Raw genomic sequence first — 22097 nt, 5'->3', positions numbered from 1 at the left:
TGGTTGGGAGTGTTTTTTTTCTGCTCTGGAAAATGGTCGGGCTGACAATCGTGCATGTTAAACATGTTCAGTATTTACGATCATAAATCCTTATGTGTCTGGTCAGCACTGACACAATGAGCAATAAAAAAACAATTGCTGATATTTTTGCTCATGTGTGGTGTTTGTCACATCATAAACAAAAAATCTGTTTTAAAATATTTTTAACATCTTAACCAAATTTTTTAGACATCCAACTGAGAATCTGGCCTTTGGTGACTTTCATCGCAATTGAAGAGAAAAGGTCAAATTTGGTCCGATTGTCTGTATACCACGCTGAAGATGTAACTGGGATTATGTATGTGTGTACCCTGCTTTAACTTAAGTGTGATTTCTTCCTGCAACCCCTGGTGTTAAATGTCAGTTAGCTCAAAGAGGCGTGTAAGTAAATTAAAGCGTGCAGTACCAAATCAATACTCGGGCCAAAAAGCATAGTTACTCTTTGCTTGTTTACTCGATATTCCCCCCCCCCCCCCCCCCACACACACACACACACACGCACACTGGGGGTCACGTAAGAGTTGGATGAGCGTAAAGCGAGCCATTGTAAACATTGGAAAAACAAGACTGCTCACATCAACGACGACAAGGAGGTTTTTTTAGCAGCTCCGCAGCGGTCGAGACATTGTCCACAGTGCATCGTCCCACAAGGGAAAAAAATGAAAATTAAAACAGTAGAAATTAAAGAAACTAATCCGACGTGACCTACTCAAACATGGCATTGATTGTCTTTGACCTTGAACATTTCTTCATCCACTAGTTTCACTTGTACAGATGATATGGAGACTGAAAAACATTTTTTTTCTTCTTCTTCCCAACATTCAAAAAATAACATCCACTTTTTCAAGATACACGAACGGCAGAGCAGGGGTTCTCAAACTGGGGTCTGCGAGCCGTAGTTTAAGGGTCCGTCAAATCATTTGCAATAAATTCTTGTACCATTTTTAGAGAAAAAAATAAATACATTAAAAAATGCAAATCTACTGGCAGCCAATTAAACAAACATACTAAACCAGAAAAAAAAAAATTGTTCTTCTTCATCAAAAACAAAAGATGTATTTTTAGGGAATATAGTCTTTTTTTTTCTAAAATAGTGATTCCCTGCTAGTGTACATTAAGAGATTATCAGGTTTGCCACGTAAAATTATCCAGTTTCACTTAATTGGCCCAAAAGTTATTTATATACCACAAATAATATATAATCTTTGTTAATCTATCTATACCATTGATGTATAGTGACAGGCAGGACACTTAAATGCTTTTCCAGTAGATGGCGCAAGGTACATAATAAACCTATGAATCCACTTTTTTGGGACATTTTTGAAGATTTTTTTTAATGTAAAATATGTGCCTTGGCGCAATAAGGGTTGGGAACCACTGTCCTAGAGAATAAAGGCCAGAAAATTCCAGGAAAAAAGTCATAATATTATGAGAATAAAGTATTGTAAATTTATTCCCTCCTTTAACTTTTGACTTTAATATCGTACTATTACTACTTTATTCTCCCCACTCTTAGTCCCCCCAAAAATGTTTGTTCTTGTAAAGATAACTTTTTTCCTTGAAAAAAAAAAAAAACTTTTGTTTTTTTCTCTCCAAAAATATGAATTTGTTATCATGACTTTACAATGTTTTTTTCTCCAAAAGAGGCCACTTTCTAATCCCAAAGACATTTAGGGGTACATTTTAATTAGCGTTTGGATTATGAGGGGTCCTTGTTAAAAAAAAATATAATAATGATAAAATTCCTGGGGCCCCTGGACCCAAAATGTTTGAGAACCCCTGAGTTAAGGTTTTTTTTTTGTTTGTTTTGGGGTTTTTTTTCGTCAGTGGTAGGCCAATTAATCGCATCCAGTGTTCCAGAAGAAGAAAAAAAGTGGTCCTTGCAAATGCTGTTCAAAAGGCGGTACATTCCAAATGTGGCGTTGAACGAGTTGCTCCTACTCTGCGTCTTTGGTGGCATCTTCACAGTTTGGACTGCGTCAGTAGTGATTTGCTGAGGTCCTTGGCCTCGCCGGCGGTCCGCACGCGCTCGTAGCCCAGCACGGCCATGGAGTGGTGGCAGTAGTCCTCCACCTGCTTGATCTGCTGGATGCTGAGCACCGTCCGCCACGCGCTGGCCGCCTGGGTGGCGTTGCGCGACGACACGATGAACGGCTTGGACGACGAGCTGGAGCCGCTGGTCATGTTGAGGGCGAAGGACTCGATGTCACGGTTGGTCGTCAGGTTGGCGAAAGCGGTAGACGCTGCGTAGCGTCTTCACCGGATTGTCCACCAGGTCCTCGTAGCGAACGGCCATGTACTTGCCCTTGAGCCAGCCGGGCGGGTTCAACGCCGTCCTCAACGTCCGGGAGGTGCGGTCGCAGATCACCTCCATGGCGCCGATGGAGTGGTAGTCCGAGCCGTCCTTCTTGTTGGCCTTGTGGCCGGGATCCACGAACGGGATCCGGCGGAGTTTGGGGTCCCGGCTGCGCACCACCTGCAGGTTCTCCCGGATGAGGCCGTGCCGGGATTTGATGCGGGAGTTGGCCACCGCCCGCGGGTCTCGGACCAGGTGGATCACCTTCAGATCCAAGGAGGGGTCCTCCATGAGGGGCGCCAGAACGTTGACGTCCAGAATGCGCACCCCTTTGATGACCACCGTGTTATACTTGAGGCACTCGTCCTCGAGCAGTCTTAGGCTTTGCGGGGGGCACTTTTTGCAGACCTTGTCGTCCACCATCCCCACCACGTCTTTCCTGTAGGCCGAGCACAGAGGGTAGGAGCACACCACCTTGTTCAGAGTGGCTCCGAACAACCCCAGCGAGGTGAAATTCTTGCCCCCGGGGTTGTTGTAAAGCTGAAAGACGGACAAGTCGCAGCGGTACAGTGAGCTCAGCATGTCGCGCGCCGCCCCTTGCAGGGACACTGCGTCGCCCGGATACAGTTTCTGCCAGATGTGCCACATGGGCTCGTACAGGAAGAACACGTCGGGGTTCTGGTTGAACAGCTCGCCGAAGAACGACGAGCCCGAGCGCCACGTGGTCAGCACGTAGATGAGCTGCCTCTTCTTGGCCAGCGAGGGTCTGTAGAGGTAGCGCAGGTCCGAGCGGCCCTGGTAGGCGGCGCCCCTCATCGGGTGGCTGCACGGCTGCGGCTCCTTGGTCCACTTGTAGTTGGCCAAGTTGAGCATGGTGAGCACCAGGAGCAGGAAGTAGGCCCCGAAGAGCACGATCCGCTTCCTGCGCAGCACTTTCATCACAATGCCGGGCTGCGCTATTATCTTGGTATGGTTCCTGTAGGTCTTGAGCTTCCTGCCGAAGCCAGCATCCTTCTCCCAGGGTGCTATCAACTTCAGCGGCGGGTGATATGTTTTGCCTCTCATCTGTGCCCACGACACAGCCCCCCCCCCTCCCCCCCCCCCCCCCGAAATATGACTCTCCTTACATTGACAATACGTGGTGGGGGGGGGGGTCTAGATGGGGGGAAAAAAATAAAGAAATAAACAGGTTGGGCTAGACAAGGATGATTATATTATGTAATCCGTGCCGATTCCAAATCCGGTTTAGCGCTGCATTGCGCAACGGTCTTCATGTCAACGCCGGATGAGAGGGGAAGCAACAAGGAGGCGAGTCGTTATTGTCCCAGGCGCCAGGCGCCCATGTTGTTGCCGGAGCACTCTACCCAACACCCGACCCCCGCCCACTCACCGCGGGACGCGTCCACCTCACAAACCCACTCCCGAAAATGCGCATCCCAGACGATAAAATAATCCCCCCTCTCACCAATGTGGCGCGGAGGCTCGGCGGAGTTCACCTCGACTCAATCCACATCCGCTGTGAAGAAGCCATAAATCTACATAACTAGCATTTATTTGGATATTTGGACGCTTCTTCCTGCCGTTCCGCTCCCCTTTTGCCGAGTACACACACAGGACACATCACAATCCGAAATTGATGGCTGAGCTCCACCCGCGGAGTAATACGCCACGTCACCGACTAGCCACGCGATTGGCTGAGCGGGCAGCCAGTCTGCCAAATGTGGTGACGTCACACGTCGGAAAAAAATTAGTCGATATCCGTGTTGCTTTTGGTACAGAAGTACGGAAGCGTATTGCATTCACTTGGATAAAAAAAAAAAAAAATCCTGTTTTTCTGAGTAATTTTTTTGAGGGCTTTGTTTTTCTGACTATTGTTTTCTGGTTTTCGGACTAATTTTTTTTCCACCTGTTTTTATGACTTTTTTTTCTGTTTTTCGGACTAATTTTTTTTCCACCTGTTTTTCGGACTATTGTTTTCTGTTTTTCGGACAAATTTTTTTTCCACCTGTTTTTCTGACTATTTTTTTCTGAGTTATCGGGACACATCGAACTCATGCGAGAACCTGCGAACTGCAAGTGACTCTTTGCGGAATCCGTAGTAAGCAACATGACCGGTTTATTCATTTTGATCAAGTTTTATTTTGATATGGGTTACTCCCATACTCCTGTCTTTGAGTCACATAGATGGTATTGTTATTAGTTTGGTGACATTACGCAGGCACCTGCGGACTTTGCGTTTGTTCAGGAGGAAATCCCATTCAGATCTGCTCGATACAGCAATGTTTGTCCAGAATCAGTTGGACAGATATGGTATGCTCCATGGATACAAGATGATGCATAAAAATGCATTCAGGCTGGCTACGTGGTGACTCAAGAGACGATCAGGAGACTGATGAAAATACTGGACCCGTTGCACGGTGTGCAACTGAGGCACCGAAATCGGCTTCGCCGGCGTATGTACCACAATCCCGGCCCAAACTTTTTGTGCCATGTAGACTCTTATGACAAACTCAAACCATATAGGATCTGTATCAATGGTGCAATAGATGGTTTTCACGAATGGTGATATGGCTACATGCTTATTCGACAAACAGTGACCCGAAGATAATTGCTGGATACTTTATTAATAAGGTGTCATCAAAGAATGGGACTTCTGCCCGAATTCGTTCGGACCTTGGCACCGAGAACTGCTTTATTGAGCAAATGCAGATGTTCTTGAGGCACGACCATCTGGACAACTTTTCATATAGATGTTATCTGTATGGATCGAGCAATCACAACCAAAGAATAGAGAACTGGTGGGGCTTCTTAAGGAGGCAACATGCACAGTTTTGGATGAACCTGTTCCAAGATTTAAAAGACTTTTCTGGTGACTTCCTGGACAAAAGTATCATTCACTTCACATGTCTTGAAATAATAGAGGTAAGAACTGCAACCCCCCCTCCTGCCAATTGTCTACCTACTTCCATATTGTCCTTCACAAAAGGTCTGTGTCATGACAAAAAGTCTGCGCTTGTGTGAGTTATTGTTTCTTGCATTACTTACACAGACCCTAAGCTAAGAAAATATTCTCCTTATATGCTATGGCCCACATTCACACTCTAAACAATCATAGCTTGCTGAATGGGGAACAGAAAAATGTGTATGTGAACATCAGTCACTTACTCTTATGCTATGTCCATTGCATGAGTGTTGCTGGACAATATTGCCTCCATTTCAGCTCAAAGCTCAGGATAGCTACTGTAAATTGATGGCAGCTTCACAGTTGGGCCACAAGTATGTTTTAGGTTTTTTTTGTTTTTTTTATCCAAGTGAATGCAATACGCTTCCGTAGAAAAAAAAATTAGTCCGAAAAACAGAAAAAAATAGTCAGAAAAACAAAGCCCTCAAAAAAATTACTCAGAAAAACAGGATTTTTTGTTTTGTTTTTTTAATCCAAGTGAATGCAAATTATTCAGAACTAAAAGGCACACATGATTGAGGTGACGTCGTGGACTTCCTCCATGCTTCAATCTTTCCGCTTTTCTTTTCCATAGTTGGATGACACTATTATTGTTATCTTCCATCTCCCATCCTGTTAGGACCTGTTCAGTTGGCCCCTTCAGTTTTCCATGTAGCTTTCGAGCAAAGAGGGGGAGAAAAATATACTTCACGTGCCATGTTTTGGCTCATCTGAGTTCATACAACGGATCACAGCGAAATCTGTGCGCACACTGCCCCCTGCTGCTCATTTTCAACTACTGCAATTCCTTGTGTCCACTTATCAAAGTACTGTAATAAAGTCCTCGTGACTACACGTCCCCGTGCCCATAGAAGCTAGAAAATCTCACTCGTGCACGTGTAACACACCAATTTAAAGTCTACCAACGCACACAAACTACACTCACGGGACCCTTTATTTGGTACACCAAGCTGTATTTCAGGAGCATCTAACATAACATAAATCTAAAATTAATTAAAAAAAGAAAAAATATAAAAAATTATAATATATTCAATATAAAGAATATCGCATTTTAATATATATTTGCCTTCTTTGTCTTCTTCGTTTGATACAGCACATCATAACACAGTGTTGAACATGTTGGAAACGTGGTAGGACTAAATGGAACAGTCCTTATATGGTTCAGGTCGTACCTGGAGGAAAAGAGTTGTTTCGTACCCATCAAAAGTGTTCAATCTCGTTGAATAGCAACGACATATGGGGTCCCTCAAGGGTCAGTTCTTTGATCCCTTTTGTTCAGCCTGTATATACAACCCTTGGGTCAAATTCTTCACAACTTTAATCTTGACCTTTATGGGTATGCAGATGACTCACAGTTATATCTAGCAGTGTCTCCAGATGACTACAGTTCAATTGAGGTGGATTAACCGGATTAACCGAGGTCGTTGTCTTTGGCGGGGAAGAAAAGAGGATTGGTGGAGTCACTCTCTTTAAAAACCACAGACCAAGTCTGAAAACTTGTGTGCTGATAGCTTCCGATGTGACTTTCATCAGTCATAACAAATCAATCACCAAAATAGCTTTCTACCAGATGAAGAACATATCCAGGGTGAGGGGTCTCATGTTCCAACCAGGAGAAGCTAATGCATGCTTTCATCTCCAGTAGACTTGACTGTTGTAATGGTCTTCTGACTGGGCAGCTCATTGAGAATGCTGCAGCTCTGGTACACATATACCTATATATGTAAAATAAATCAATTCTATAGTAAATGACAACATTTGCAATTTAGAAATAATAATAATGCTTCCTAATTGTAGTCTACTTGTGTATTGATATTGAAATCTGTTATTTTCCACATTTGTTTGGTATTATAATTTTTATAATGATTCTTATTATAATCAGTCGTGTATTTGGGTGATGCGCTGAAGAACAGCTGTTTGGGGGGGGGGTCTCTGTTACGCAATCGCTAGCTCCAGGAGCGCGCATGCGCAGTAGCAGCCTCGTCACCAGCACCATCAGAAGCAGCAGCAGCATCAGGACCACCGAGCTCCCCCCACCCCCAATGATGCCGCATGTAAACACGGCGCTCGTTCTGCTGTCTTCCCGGACCCTCGACCACCACTTGCTCGCGAAGGTCTGACGTCACAGCCGCGCTCGATCTCTTCTGTCTCTCGGTTGCGCCGAGAGACAGAACCGAGCTTTGGACTCCCGGTGACATTGTGATGGTCACACCGCTAGCGACGAAAGGCTGCCCTGAGTTGAGACCCCCCCACCCCGCCTCCCCCCAGAACGAGGTCCTCACTAGGGGGGGCGGATATGCACATCAGTGTTTGGCCCTGCTCGCTCTCCGTCGTTATGGCAGCACTGTACCAGGGCACGGACGCCGCCTCACCGGATAAATTCCTCGCCCTGAAAGACGTCAGGGAGGTGAAGGAGGAGACCACGCTGGACGAAAAACTCTTCCTGCTGGCCTGCGAGAAAGGTCAGTGACCAATCCGCGTGTACGCGTGTGTATACATTGTTGAAAGTGTATGGAGACACACCTGGTTGCACCAAAAATGGGACTTTGGATTTATACATTGGTGGGCAAACGATGGCCGCCGGGCAAAAGTATGGACCACTCGCTTCTGCAATCCAGACCATCGAGCATTTTCATTATAAAGAGTATATTTTTATTTGCATTCATTTTGCTATTCCCCCCGCCTCCCAAACGGTTGGCGAAAATGTATTTATTCATTGTTTTTTCGTATTCGTTTATCCCATTAGTAACTTTCCTAATTGGTTTATTAAGAGTAATCAAACAATGAAATATTAGTAAAATAGAGAATTTCACCTATAACAAAAATGGGTTATATGAAATGTATGTATTCATTTTCATTCATTCATCTCAATAAATAATTTAGTAATTGGTTTATTAAGAAAAATCCAAGACAGAAATATTATATTAAACATGTTCACATGTACTGTACATAATGATAGAAGTTGTTGATTTTTTTAGTAACTCATGAAAAAATATAAGCACAACAAACCATTTTACATATAGTATACGTTTAAAGAACAAATAATGGATTAGTTAAAATGTGCTAGTACATATTAATGCATTTTTATGTATCTCGTTAATTTTTTTTCGCATTTATTTAGTGCAAATGTTAAAATTTGTAAAATTATGCCTGTAAAAATATAAATAGGTTTAAAGCATTCATTTATGTCATTCAGTGATTTAATTGATTCACTATAAGTATAAAATAGCAAAATAAAAACATTTCAACAAAAACAATTCAATAGTTGGTTAATTAAAATTAGAAATAAAAACATTTTGCATGAATTATTATTATTGTTAAAATAAATGAATTGATGTACACTCAAAAATATTTTTAAACTCATCTATAAATGATCTTCCCCATTTATCTGCTTTACAAAATAGAATATGGCCCTTGAGCACAAAAGTTTGCCCACCCCTGCTTTATACAGAGGAAGCGCAAAAAAAACAAAGGCATGTGGACTGTGACAGGCAGGACACAAAACAGCGACTGTGACCATATAAAGTTTCTGAACGTGGCCCAGAAACTGGAGCAGCCCTTTGTGGGAGATGTTACTGTAAACAGGACTTAGCCCTGAGCCGACCCCCCTCGTGGGAGTGCTGGCCTCAGTCTATTCGGCGCTATTTTTTTGTTCACCAGGTGACTACTACATGGTGAAGAAGCTGCTGGAGGAGAACCGGCAGGGCGAGATCAACGTCAACAGCGTGGACGTGCTGGGCCGCGACGCCATCACCATCGCTATCGAGAATGAAAACCTCGACATCCTGCAGCTTCTCCTCGAGCATGGCTGCCAGGTAATAAACACACGCAGGGCTTCCCATCATGCAGTGCTGTTTTTATATAGACGATCACGAGTCGACAACAAATAGTCTACGCCCCTGGTTCTGAGAACGGGGGTCCTCGGACACACAGGCTTTCTTATGCCGTAGTGTTGGGATGCACAAATTTGCAATAAAGTATTCTTTTGTATCATTTGAAAAAAGTGCATAAAGAGACAGTGTGCCAAAAAAGAAGAAAAACAGCAAGGCTGTGGTGGAAGGAAGGCAGAAAATCAATTTTAAGCAAGGGGAGGACAGAAGGCCCGGTAAAAAAAAAGATGCCCAGTAAAAAAGCGGCATTGCGGGGGAAGGAAGGTGGGAAAGAAGTCAAAAAGGAAGGAGCAAAGGCAGCAGCAGAAAGAAGGAAAGCAGAAAGGTTTCAGTGATAGAAGGATGGAAGTAAGGATGCAAGAATGAAAACCAAGTGCGAAGGACTGAAGGAAGGCAAAAAAAGAGGGTTCGGTGAAGGAAGGAATGCTGCAATAATGCATGAATAAAAAGCATCTCTGAGGGAATGAAGTCAGGAGGAGGGAAGGCAGAAAGGTAGGTTTTAGGGAAGGAATTACAGATGTAAGGATGCATGAATAGAAAGAAACTGAGAGAAAAAGAAGGTTAGGAAGAAAAAGATGCCCTCTGAAGAGCAGGAAGGTAGGAAAGTAGGTTTCAGCAAAGGAAGGATGGAGGTAAGAATGAGTGAATAAAAAGCAACTCTGAGGTATGGAAGGAAGGAGGTCAGGAAGCAAAATATTTGGAAATGTAATCAAATGAAAGTATATAAAGGTACTGTACCTACTTTTGGCCCAACATTTTTATACTCTCACTTTCCAGCGGAATGCCTGATGTCTTGGGACCTCAGCTACATGGCGCAACCTTTGAACTGAGACAGCTGTTCCGCAAGATAACGCACAGTGTGTCTGGACGCTTTTGTTTTAGCCGTCCTCTGAGCTGTGATCCCTTGCAGGCTACCGACGCGCTGCTGGTGGCTATAGACTCGGAAGTGGTGGGAGCTGTGGACATTCTCCTCAACCACAGACCCAGACGCGCATCCAAGCCCTCAATCGCTGTGAGTCCCCGGCAGAACTGTCAGCGCAAGGGAAAAAACATTCCATCATTGTTCACATTTTCCTTCACCTTGTTCCTCCCTCGTAGAAACTGATGCAGCGGATCCAGAACCCAGAGTATTCCACCACCATGGACGTGGCTCCCGTCATCCTGGCGGCACACAGGAACAACTACGAGATCCTGACCATGCTGCTGAAGCAGGACATCTCGCTGCCGCGGCCGCACGCCGTCGGCTGCGAGTGTACGCTCTGCAACGCCAAGAACAAGAAGGACAGTTTGAGGCACTCCAGGTGCGCCCTGAGTTATTTTCGAGATGAGTAGTAGAAGAAGAAATAGAAGAAGCTAGGCTAATTGTTTGCTTACCTGGTAACTAACTTCCAAATTGCATGTTGTTTGGTTTCATGTCAAAATTACTGAGTCGGCCAACTCGGTTTGGACCACAAGAATAAGGATTTGTGATTGTGAATATTAAACAAGTTTAACATTTACAATAGTGTTTTTCTGAGGGAAAAACACTCTTTTAACACACCCCATCCTGCTTGATAATGACTCCAGATAATCTTTTAAAGACGTCTGACAATCGGGCCTTCGTCGGTAGAGTAGCAAAATGTTAAACTTAGGCCTGATTTATCAGCATGTGTGTACCTTCCTAAGCGTTGTTGTACAGGAATTGAAATTTCTAGCTTTGGTACCTCACATTACCTTTCCGCCTTTTCTCCGGGAATTAGGTTCCGCCTGGACATCTACCGCTGCCTGGCCAGCCCTTCGCTCATTATGCTGACCGAGGAAGACCCCATCCTCAGGGCCTTTGAGTTGAGCACAGATCTCAAGGAGCTCAGCCTGGTGGAGGTCGAGTTCAGGTGCTTGTTGTTACTCATCACACAAAGGTGGCAAAAGTATCAAGCTCTGCACTTAAGTAGAAATACAGATAGTCAGATTAAAAAAAATAAAAATTAAACTCGAGTACAACTACCTGAAGAATCTACTTAAGTACAAATACTTGATTATTTCCCACCACTGCTCATCAGGAGTCTAACAAAAGTCGCCTCGGTCACTCATCGGTGGTCTGGCATGTGCAGGAACGACTACGAGGAGCTGGCCAAGCAGTGCAAGATGTTTGCAAAGGACCTGCTGGCTCAAGCTCGCAACTCCAGAGAGCTGGAGGTCATCCTCAACCACACGTCCAACGAGGATCCCGTGGACAAGCGGGGGCTCCTGGAGGAGCGCATGAACCTTAGCCGCCTCAAACTGGCCATCAAGTACAACCAGAAAGAGGTCAGTCGGGCAATGCGTGCAGCTGCTTTTTGCGTGGTTGTGCCATACTTCTCTCCGCGTGATAAAATCTCCATCTTCAGGGCTGGAAAGTTGGAAGATTTACAGCTGCTAAATTATAACCGGGGTTTGTTTTCAAAAGTTTGACTCGCACATAAATCACCGTCAAAGCCATTCTCGGAAATAGCTTCTTACTAGCTGGAGCAGGGGCCGCACGTTGTCCAAGAGGTTAGCAAATCCGCCTCACAGTTGGGAAGCCGGACTCTGGCTTTCCTATGTGGAGTTTGTTGTTTGTTGTTCTCCGATTCCCTCCCAAATTCTGAAGACATGCATGCTAGAGTCACTGAAGTCTCGAAATTGTCCATAGGTGTGAATGTGAGTGTAAATGCTTTTTTGTCTACATGTGAAAATGTATGGAAGGATGGAGGGATGTTTTTTTTCTTTTTTCCCTTTGATCTCCCACCATTGCGCAGAAGTGTCTGGAGGTTGTTCACATCATCTTGATAACTCACAAACAAGCGGTGAGGAAACCTTTGGAAATCTTTGCAGCACTTATCGAGCATGCCATAGGTGCATTTAAAACCTTGAGTCAGCAGTAATTTTTGAGCTCATGCAGGTCTGCTAATTTTAGCCACGGTGTGAATCAAATTGACGGGAAATAGGATTTTGACCTTGATAAATTGTAAACTTGGCCACAGTCACTTACCTCATCTGACTTTGGGCGAGAGGTGAGGTACACTCTGAACTGGTCGCCAGCCAATCGCAGGGCATCGATAGACAATCAACCATTCACACTCACATTCACACCTACGGACAATTTCGAGTCTTCAGTGAACCTAAGGAACATGGTTTTGGAATGTGGGAAGAAGCCAGAGTGCAGTTATGAAATATTTTATTTTTACTTCCCATTATTGCATCACTTGCTTGTGTTTTTCAGTTCGTGTCTCAGTCCAACTGTCAGCAGTTCCTCAACACGGTCTGGTTCGGCGAGACGGCCAGCTATCGGCGCAAGCACACCTGCCTGAAGATCGCCACGGTGCTGAGCGTGGCCATGCTGTGGCCGCTGCTGTCCGTGTGCTACCTGCTGGTGCCGCGCTCCCGTGTGGGCCAGATCATCCACACGCCCTTCGTCAAGTTCATCATCCACAGCGCCTCCTACTTCACCTTCCTTCTGCTGCTCAACCTCTACTCGCTGGTCTATAACGAAGGCAAGAAGAACACCATGGGCCCCGCGTTGGAGATGATAGACTACCTGCTCATTCTCTGGATCATCGGTAGGCTCCAAATAGTCTGTGTTGGCGTTTTGTAGTAATCGGCCTTGGCTCTCGAGATTTGTCCCTTTAGGGGGTTCTATGTCTTGTCTGGTAATAGATTGTATTTTAAATTGGATTTAGACTTTATCCAAGGAAGGCTAGCTGAAGAGCTTGACTTGGAATCTGTGTCTTAAAGGCCTCAAACACTCAAAGTCTTGGTCTTGACTGGTGTTGTCACCTTAAAGTCTTAGTCTTGATTTGATCTCGTTGTCCTGTTGTTGACGTGACTTCAACCTCCCTTTAGTTCATTTTCGTTTTAGTCTTGACTCAGTATCAACCCTCACAATCTTGGTTTTGACTTTTGACTAGTGTCAGTGCCTTAACCCCCAACCCCCGAAGTCTCAACGCCTTGAAGTCTCAATCTCGCATCAGTGCTTCCAAGTCCACCAGCCTGCTCATTTATTGTTAATACATGCCTGTTATCGTATGTCCAGGTCCTACAACTAAGTGACTATTGATCCTTTTCTGAATAGGGAAGGAGGCCAATCATATCCTTTAATTTGATGTCCGACACTGCCTAGTGGAGTGTAAATGAGATGTTGTGTGTTATGGGCCTGGCTCAGGTGCAGCAGGCCTATCCCGTGTCCATAATCCTATCAGGCGCATACACAACAAACAGCCGTCTTGATGCAAGATGACAAAGAGCCTGCTTTTGCTAAATCGACATCCGCTCTCGACCACTCGAGCGTTGACACGTGCGCGAGCTCACGTGAGGATGCTGAGACACTGTGTTGGCTGCCAAGAAACCATTAGCGCCGTGGTTGAGTCGTTGGATTGGCTCTCTGCCTTCTCGACAGTGATAGTTTGAGTCATGCTTGTAGCACTCTACGGCCGCTAGGCGGCAGCTCATTGGTTGGTGAGTCGTAACTCTTCATAGAAACAACCAATGATTAGCGCTGCAAATCTAAGCTATTTTCTTTATGCTTTGTCATACAGAAGCTACACACCAGGGGTGGGAAAATGTATGTGTTCGAGGGCCACATTTGAGTTTTAAAATAGACACATGGGGCAGGTCATTTGTAAATGAGGTTTAAAAAAAAAAAATTGTATAATATGTACAATTGTTTATTTTGATAATAAATTAATTCTCATTTTGAATGGTCTTTTTGTATAATTAGTTTGATATAATTAATTCACCAATTAGTTCATAAAAATAAATACAAATATGTTAAGCATGTATATTTAAAAAAAATCATTTTACTAATACACTAAATAGATTAACCAAATATTTAATATTGAGGTAAATGACAAATTAAAGGGAGGAATTGGGGGGGGGGGAATTAAAGTGGAGAGGGCCGCGGGCCATACTTTGCCTACCTCTGCTGTACCCCAAATGTACTGTAATTTAAATAGAATTGGCTGGTATCAAAGAAAAAAATCATATATACAAACACACGTGCACAGTACAGTATGCGCTGATGTGCTTCCTATTCTTCTATCTCCCCCCACTACTTTTCATCACTCCCCCTCCTCTCTGCATTTGCTTTTCCCTCGAGCCCCACGCTGCTGGCCTTAATGGGCAAATCAGATGCGGCACGCATGTGCATGCGTGCGTCAGTGAGCCCACTGGGTGTGTGCACTTCCACTTTCCTTCCATCTTAAAAATCCCCCACTCCCCCACAAAAACAACAAAAAAACCAGACAAAACAAATACAGCTTTGGTTCCTCAAATCAATGGCAGAAAATGTGTGTGTGGAACCATGGCAGACATGTCTAAGCATCCAAATCCAGTTTCCTGTAGATAAAATTCCACTTTAACTCAAAACACAGGGAGAAAAGCCTAAGTTAGGTAAACACCAAGATCCATACCCCCTGGATATGTCTGAATTACATGATGACAGACCAACCCTGGTGGAAATCCGCCATATAGAGACATCGCTTTTCTCAGGGTGCTCTGGTTTCTAGCTGCATTCCCAAAACATGCATGTTTGGGTTCATTAAGGACTCTTAATTTGCCCATATACTGTAGGTGTGAATGTGAGTGTGAATGGTTGTTGGTCTATACAGGTACAGTATATGCCCTGTGATTGGCTGGGCAAACAGTCAGGATGTACCCTCACCCAGACATTTCATCTGTCCTGCAGGAATGGTGTGGTCAGATGTGAAGCGTCTGTGGTACGAGGGGCTGGAAGACTTCCTGGATGAGTCGAGGAACCAGCTGAGCTTTGTGATGAATTCCCTTTACTTGGCTACCTTCGCCCTCAAGATTGTCGCTAACAGCAAGGTACACACACACACACACACACACACACTTAAAGGAGACACGCATTTTTTTTCACAATTTAAAACAGTTCCCATGTGTTATAATAACATGTCTGTGACATGCTTTCGTCAAAAAAACTCAAGGATCTAGAATTATAGCACTTTTTTTGTCCCTATTTTTTTGTCTTGCTGCAATCAACCCACTTTCTCATGCAAATGAGTCAGCCCTCATCCAGCCCCAGCCGAGCCCAACCTTTGCCACTGTAGAGCTTTGGCGAGGTGGTTATCGTCATCTCATCACATGCCTGGAAAGGAAATAAAAGCATTTTCACTTTTGGTGAAAATACTTCATATACTATGTTGTGTGTATGTGGCACATGGATATTTCACAAAGCAGGAATACCAAGGCAGACACTCCAAAGAGACAACCATTTTTTATATAAGCCAAACAAAAAAAATCCATAGTATGTCCCCGAGAAGATTCCAGCCTTCATAACCCTCGCAAAGTTGCAAGGGTTATCTTGTTTTTTGTTGGTTCTGGAATGTTCCAGATCATGAATGAGGGTGCATTCAGAGTTTAAAAGCTTTGATTGCACCCCTGAAGTACATTTATCAAGCCATTTATCAACAATACCCATAAACTCCGCTGGCTTCTCTGGGCCCGAGCTCATCTAAGATGGACTGATGCAAAGTGGAAAAGTGTTCTGTGGTCCGACGACTCCACATTTCAAATAGTTTTAGGAAATTCTGGACGTCGTGTCATCCGGGCCAAAGAGGAAAATAAACCATCTTGACTGTTATGGACGCAAAGTTCAAAAGCCAGCATCTGTGATGGCATGGGGCTGTGTTAGTGCCAATGGCATGGGTAACTTACACATCTGTGAAGGCACCATTAATGCTGAAAGGTACATACAGGTTTTGGAGAAACATATGCTGCCATCCAACGTCTTCTTCATGAACGCCCCTGCTTATTTCAGCAAGACAATACCAAACTACATTCTGCACTTGTTACAGCAGCGTGGCTTCGTAGTAAAAGAGTGCGGGTACTAGACTGGCCTGCCTGCAGTACAGACCTGTCTCCCATTGAAAATGTGTGGCGCATTATGAAGCGTAAAATACGACAACGGAGATTTCCTTCTTTAACCTTTTGAATGTATTAACTAACCCGATATGAGCCCCTGGCGGCACGGTGGAAGACTGGTTAGAGCGTCTGCCTCACAGTTCTGAGGACCGGGGCCCACCTGTGTGGAGTTTGCATGTTCTCCCCCGTGCTTGCGTGGGTTTTCTCCGGGCACTCCGGTTTCCTCCCACATCCCAAAAACATCCATGGTAGGTTGATTGACAACTCTAAATTGCCCGTAGGTGTGAATGTGAGTGCGAATGGTTGTTTGTTTGTATGTGCCCTGCGATTGGCTGGTAACCAGTTCAGGGTGTACCCTGCCTCCTGCCCGATGATAGCTGGGATAGGCTCCAGCACGCCCGCGACCCTAGTGAGGAGAAGCGGCTGGATGGATGGATGGGGTTCAATCCCCGGCCCCGCCTGTGTGGAGTTTGCATGTTCTCCCCGTGCCTGCGTGGGTTTTCTCCGGGCACTCCGGTTTCCTCCCACATCCCAAAAACATGCATGGTAGGTTGATTGATAAGTCTAAATTGCCCGTAGGTGTGAATGTGAGTGTGAATGGTTGTTTGTTTGTATGTGCCTTGTGATTGGCTGGCAACCAGTTCAGGGTGTACCCCGCCTCCTGCCCGATGATAGCTGGGCTACTAAAAGCACGCCCGCAACCCTAGTGAGGAGAAGCGGCTCAGAAAATGGATGGATGGATGAACATTAAATATCTTGTCTTTGTAGTGTATTCAATTAAATATAGGTTGAACATGATTTGCAAATCATTGTATTCTGTTTTTATTTGTTTAACACAACGTAATATTTTTTAATGTTTTATTTTTTTTTTTCCTCTGCAGTTCAAGAATGTCGAGGACACTGAGAGGAAGAACTGGGACGCCTTCCATCCCATCCTGGTGGCTGAGGGACTGTTCGCCTTCGCCAACGTCCTCAGCTATCTGCGCCTCTTCTTCATGTACACCACTAGCTCCATCCTGGGGCCTCTGCAGGTAGGAGAGGTGTTGCTTTTTTCCAAAATAGGCGATGGTGCGTGGGATGCAGTGATGGATGCGTGAAGCACATCTGTGAAAGGACAGCTCTAAAAAGTGTTATGTCATCATTATAAAATGCCTCCCGAAATGTCTAAATTCTGCCCACGGTGCAAGTGAACACTACGAACAACGCCAGCAGTGATGCAAAGACATGTTTTTATTAAAGATTTACAAGACTATGATCTTTTTTTAGCACCGTAAAGAATGAGAGTTTGTACTTACTAGCCTTTTTATTGCATCACAAGCTGGCAGGTCGAGACAGAAAAGTGTGCGACTTCTGTTTAGACAGCCTCAGGTATTCAGTCAAGTCAGACCGCCATGTTTGTGGTCGTCTTATAAAACAACCAGAGCCAGACAATGACTAATTAGCACCCTCCACCGTCTCGCTGTTGTGCTCACCTCGCCCTCAGCCCCCCGTTCAGTTGCTGTGACATCACTGTCTGTCTGTGCCAAATGGAAAAATGATTATGTGTCGGGAGTGCGTGAGGCTGATGCCTACGCGTTTCCACATGTGTGAGTCAGTCAGTGCTATGAAGGTTCTCTCTCATTCTGTCCTTGCAATCATCATCCCGCTATTACAACTTACTGAGGTTGGAAAGGTTGAGTGCTCATGTACATGTGCACACACTGACTTATAGCATGTCAGGGACCATAATAGTGTGTTGAAGTGGACTCAAATGCAGTGGTGAGAACTGACTGAACTAAACTAAAAACTTAAAGTATCTGTACCTGAGTACTTCATTTTTCTGTCGACCTTTTACTTTTACTCAATACATTTGAAAGCAGATATCTATCCTTTCTGCTCCTTACTTTGTCAAATTGTTAGTTTATTCAACGTGCACAGATGGTGTAACCACATAAAAAAGATGAGTAGAGAGAGAGAGGTAAAGTAAACCGCAGTGGAGGTCTTGATACTGATCTTGTCCCTGCAGATGCCCACGCAAACACGGGAGAAAATGCAAACTCCACCTGTGAATGATGGCGTTCATAACTTAGAGGCAGACTTGCTAACCATAAAGACACCCTGCTGCCCTAATCTACTGCATCTAATTTTAAAGTTTTGCAAACCACTACCTTTGGATCAAAGGATCTTAAAAATAGAGTGTTGGACTGTGTATAAACAGTTAAACAGAAGTTACAGTGGATGCAGATGTACTGATCCTGTGCATTCCTCTTGTGTTTGTACAGTTTTCACCTCAGGCCACCTGTCAAGGGAGTATGAGCCACCACAGCTCCCAAATTAGACGCATCCATAAACTAGAATAAACTGAGAGGATTTAATGGTGACAAGGGAAAGGATCACACTCATAGACGAGCTTCTTGTCAAAACGACCCAAGTAAACAGTGCGGTGGTATGCTTGCCTTGAGATGTGAGACGCAGTGGTCTTCCCTTACACCAGTAACTGTGTTGGTGTCATCTTATTTTGCGGTTTGAGAGCATGTGTTTTGACCTTCCTGGAGCGTCTGTCAGCCCGAGCAAACAGATAAGCCCCCCTCAAGGTCTCAAAATATTTGGTCCGGCTATTACTCCAAACCTTTGGTTTGTTTTTTATGTCCTCGTGGCAGTTAGAAACCATATAAAGAAGGTAAGGTAGATGATTCAAGCTACCATACGACTCCAAGAACATAGGACTTTCTTATAACCTGAAGAATAATGGAAGCTAGAAATATAGGACCCTTGGTACATCGTAAAGGATAATAATCCTTTGGAACATAGTCCTAGGACCATAGAGTAGTAGCCATATAATCATGGGGTCCATGGAGAATCATCCTTTGGAACAAAGGCTCCTATAGGGTGAAATGAATATTCCTAGGAAAAATAGGGCCACAGGATCATGGGCTCCAGGCAACTCTTGGTATGGTTTTGGTGTCCAGGCCCTAATACCATATGAAGAAGGGATGAGGGATGATTCAGTTAAGAATTAGACCCCAGGAATAAGGAACCTTCTTGGGACCTGAAGCTAGAAACATAACGCACTTGGTATGTCGTAAAGGATTATGCTTGGAGACCCACGCTTTAAAAAAAAATCAGGGTAAAAGTAATTTTCCTGGTGATTCGGTTAAGAAGACCCAAGGAACATAACCATATGACGAAAACAGATTATTTAAGGTAAGGAATATGGGACCTACTTGGAACCTGAAGAAAAAAAGAATCCAGAAACTTAATACCTATGGTACATTGTGAAGGACCATTGTTCTTTGAAACAGAAATGTTCAGAGAAAATAAGACCATATGATCTTGAGTTCCAGGGAATGTCAATGTAGAGTGACTGGCAGGTAACACTTGGTATGGTTTTGTTGTCCTTGTGGAACAGAGCCCCTTGGAGGCAGTTGAGGAACATATACGGGATGATTCAGGGAACATTGGACCTATCTGGACCCCAACAAAGACGTAGGCATTTGGTTCACAAGACAGTGGTTAAATGCTTTGCAGGAAACTGCGAGCAGGGGGTCCAAGGAAAAGAGAATTTTGACAGCCTCATGAAACAAAGGCTCTCGAAAATATGAAGAACATATAGGGGATAATTCAGGGTGACGTATCGTAAAACCACAAGAACATGCAGAATAAAATGTTATTTATAAGACCCTCGTAAAGATACACCATAAAAGTAAACTCATGGTAAAGAGAATCAGTTACATACATGTCCTGTCGGGCTCTTTATTCACATTAAAAACCATTTCTCACCAGATCTCCATGGGTCAGATGCTGCAGGAGTTCGGCAAGTTTTTGGGCCTCTTCCTGCTTGTCTTGTTCTCCTTCACCATTGGACTCACCCAACTCTACGGCAAGGACCAGAAAGACCCGGAGAAGAGTCCGCCCAACGATTGCCAGGGCATTTTCTGTCAGCAGCAGAGCAACGATGCATTTCACACGTACGTATTAGCTAACCTCACCGTGAATATCTTGTTTGAGAGATAATATACTGTACGTTACCCACTTCTCGCAGGTTTATGGGCACCTGCTACGCCCTCTTCTGGTACATCTTCTCGCTGGCTCATGTGGCACTCTTTGTCACCCGCATCAGCTACACCGAAGAACTGCGCTCCTTTGTGGGCGCCCTGATTATAGGCACTTACAACATTGTGGTGGTCATTGTGCTGACCAAGCTGCTGGTGGCCATGCTCCATAAAAGCTTCAGACAAATTGCTGTGAGTGTTCCACTTAAAACCATGTCAACCACGTTACCTTTATTAAGTGTAATGATATTAATGTACAACAATGGTTTGAAACCTGGTTTAGGCTTTGTAGCAAAGGTTCAGGGTTCGAATTAGGGTTTCCAGCCAGACTTAGTTACTTATCATTATCTATCTATGATTGTTTGTCAGAATCACGAGGACAAGGAGTGGAAGTTTGCCCGGGCTAAACTGTGGCTGAGCTACTTCGACGACAAGTGTACGATGCCACCCCCGTTCAACATCCTGCCCTCGCCCAAAACAGTCTGCTACCTGCTCACCAGCATGAGCAAGTGGGTCTGCTCGCACACCTCCAAGGGGCGAGTCAAGAGACAGAACAGCCTCAAGGTGAGAACAATCGCTAGTGCTGTCTCAAACACAGCATACCGTCAGATAGCCGGAGTGCTAATGCAGAAATCTGTTAAAAATAGCACCATACAGTTTTGTACTTTATAAAAACATAAAGTCTAAACATGATTCAATTGAATTTATAGAATTAAACAGTGCATTGTGATTTCATGCATTCATTGAGTGGCCCCTTCTAGTTTGTGTGCCTTGGCCACCAGGGGCAAGTATAATAAATGCATACGTGTATACTGTACATGAAGAAGACCGTCAAAACTGCTCAGTAAGCTGCAGTAATATCAGTCATTCAACGAATACTGTATATGCCTGTGACAATTATTATTTTCTGTATACGTGTCACCGCACTGTTTATGTTCATCAAATATCTGCTGCTTGAAGGGTAATAACACTGTGACATCGATGCTAGTTCCATTAGCCTGTTTATGGTGTTTTACGTTGTTTTTTAACATTAAGCTACCTGACTTTGTTCAGTCAAAGGTATGTAGTGTTTGGTTAAGTACAGGATGTGTTTGTTTTATGTGTAGTTTGACTGTGAACTACAACTGCTAGTGGCAAACTGCTGCTTGTTTTGAAGTTTGCTGCCACGATCTAGCACTTGTATTTTTGCTTGGAACTTTTTCAACTTATGCTTGCTATATAAGACAAACATCTAATGTATTTTGAAAAATCATACAGTAAATGAGCGCACTCGCAAGTCGAGGTTCCACTGTATGTCATAGGGCAGCTACCCAGTCGGCAGCTCGCGCAAGATGGTGACGTTGCAGTCTACATCTTTTGGGTTTCAAGTCTGAGACAGGGTTTCTAGCAAAGGTACGGGGTTCAAATAAGCGTTTCATGCCAGTATTTGGGTTTCACAGTTTTAAATTAGGGTTTCACCGTCGTCCTTTTCAGGAAAATGTATCTGGGAAAAAAATTAGTTCAAACAAAGCGATCCTTTGATGCTAGCTGAAATGAGGTCTACTGAAGTATCAGGTACAACTTGCTCTCTCTCACAGGAGTGGAAGAACCTGAAGCAAAAGCGCGATGAGAACTACCAGAAGATCATGTGCTGCCTGGTGCACCGCTACCTGACGTCCACGCGGCAGAAGATGCAGAGCACGGACCAGGCCACCGTGGAGAACCTGAACGACCTGCGCCAGGACCTGTCCAAGTTCCGCAACGAGATGCGGGACCTGTTGGGTTTCCGTACCTCCAAATACGCCATGTTCTACCCCAGGAGCTAGAAGCCTTTACCTTTCCTCTTTACCTTTTCCATCTTCTGCTACTCATTTATTCTATGAGAGGAAAACACAAACTGACTGGAACCATATCCATGTAGTCTCACGTTTTTGTAAAGACAGAAAGCCATTGTTTTGGACAGAAATATGAATACATATTTATGCAAGCATTTCAATGTGTGGCACAATGCTTTCACTCTT

At 44.3% G+C, this 22097-nt stretch overlaps 2 protein-coding genes across 2 annotated transcripts; one reads left to right on the top strand and one right to left on the bottom strand.

Annotated features, from left to right (window-relative positions):
- Positions 1–1597: 1597 nt before the first annotated feature.
- Positions 1598–3962, bottom strand: chst2b (carbohydrate (N-acetylglucosamine-6-O) sulfotransferase 2b). The gene is given in 2 exon segments (XM_061757891.1): positions 1598–2271; positions 2273–3962. Coding segments are annotated over 2 exon segments (1398 nt in total). The 5' UTR covers positions 3401–3962; the 3' UTR covers positions 1598–2001.
- A 202-nt stretch (positions 3963–4164) lies between these two features.
- Positions 4165–22072, top strand: trpc1 (transient receptor potential cation channel, subfamily C, member 1). The gene is made up of 13 exons (XM_061757890.1): positions 4165–7759; positions 8958–9112; positions 10098–10199; positions 10286–10488; positions 10927–11058; positions 11278–11473; positions 12408–12744; positions 14868–15007; positions 16948–17097; positions 19829–20013; positions 20088–20289; positions 20467–20661; positions 21675–22072. Exons 1-13 carry the CDS (start codon positions 7594–7596, stop codon positions 21900–21902), a joined length of 2391 nt encoding a protein of 796 aa, XP_061613874.1. The 5' UTR covers positions 4165–7593; the 3' UTR covers positions 21903–22072.
- The last annotated feature ends 25 nt before the right edge of the window (positions 22073–22097 follow it).

This window comes from Phyllopteryx taeniolatus, chromosome 20 (genome assembly GCF_024500385.1).
Source record: "Phyllopteryx taeniolatus isolate TA_2022b chromosome 20, UOR_Ptae_1.2, whole genome shotgun sequence".
NCBI classification, from domain to species: Eukaryota; Metazoa; Chordata; class Actinopteri; order Syngnathiformes; family Syngnathidae; genus Phyllopteryx; species Phyllopteryx taeniolatus.
The sequence above is the reverse complement of the archived record's forward strand: the minus strand, read 5'-3'. Positions and strand labels throughout refer to the sequence as shown.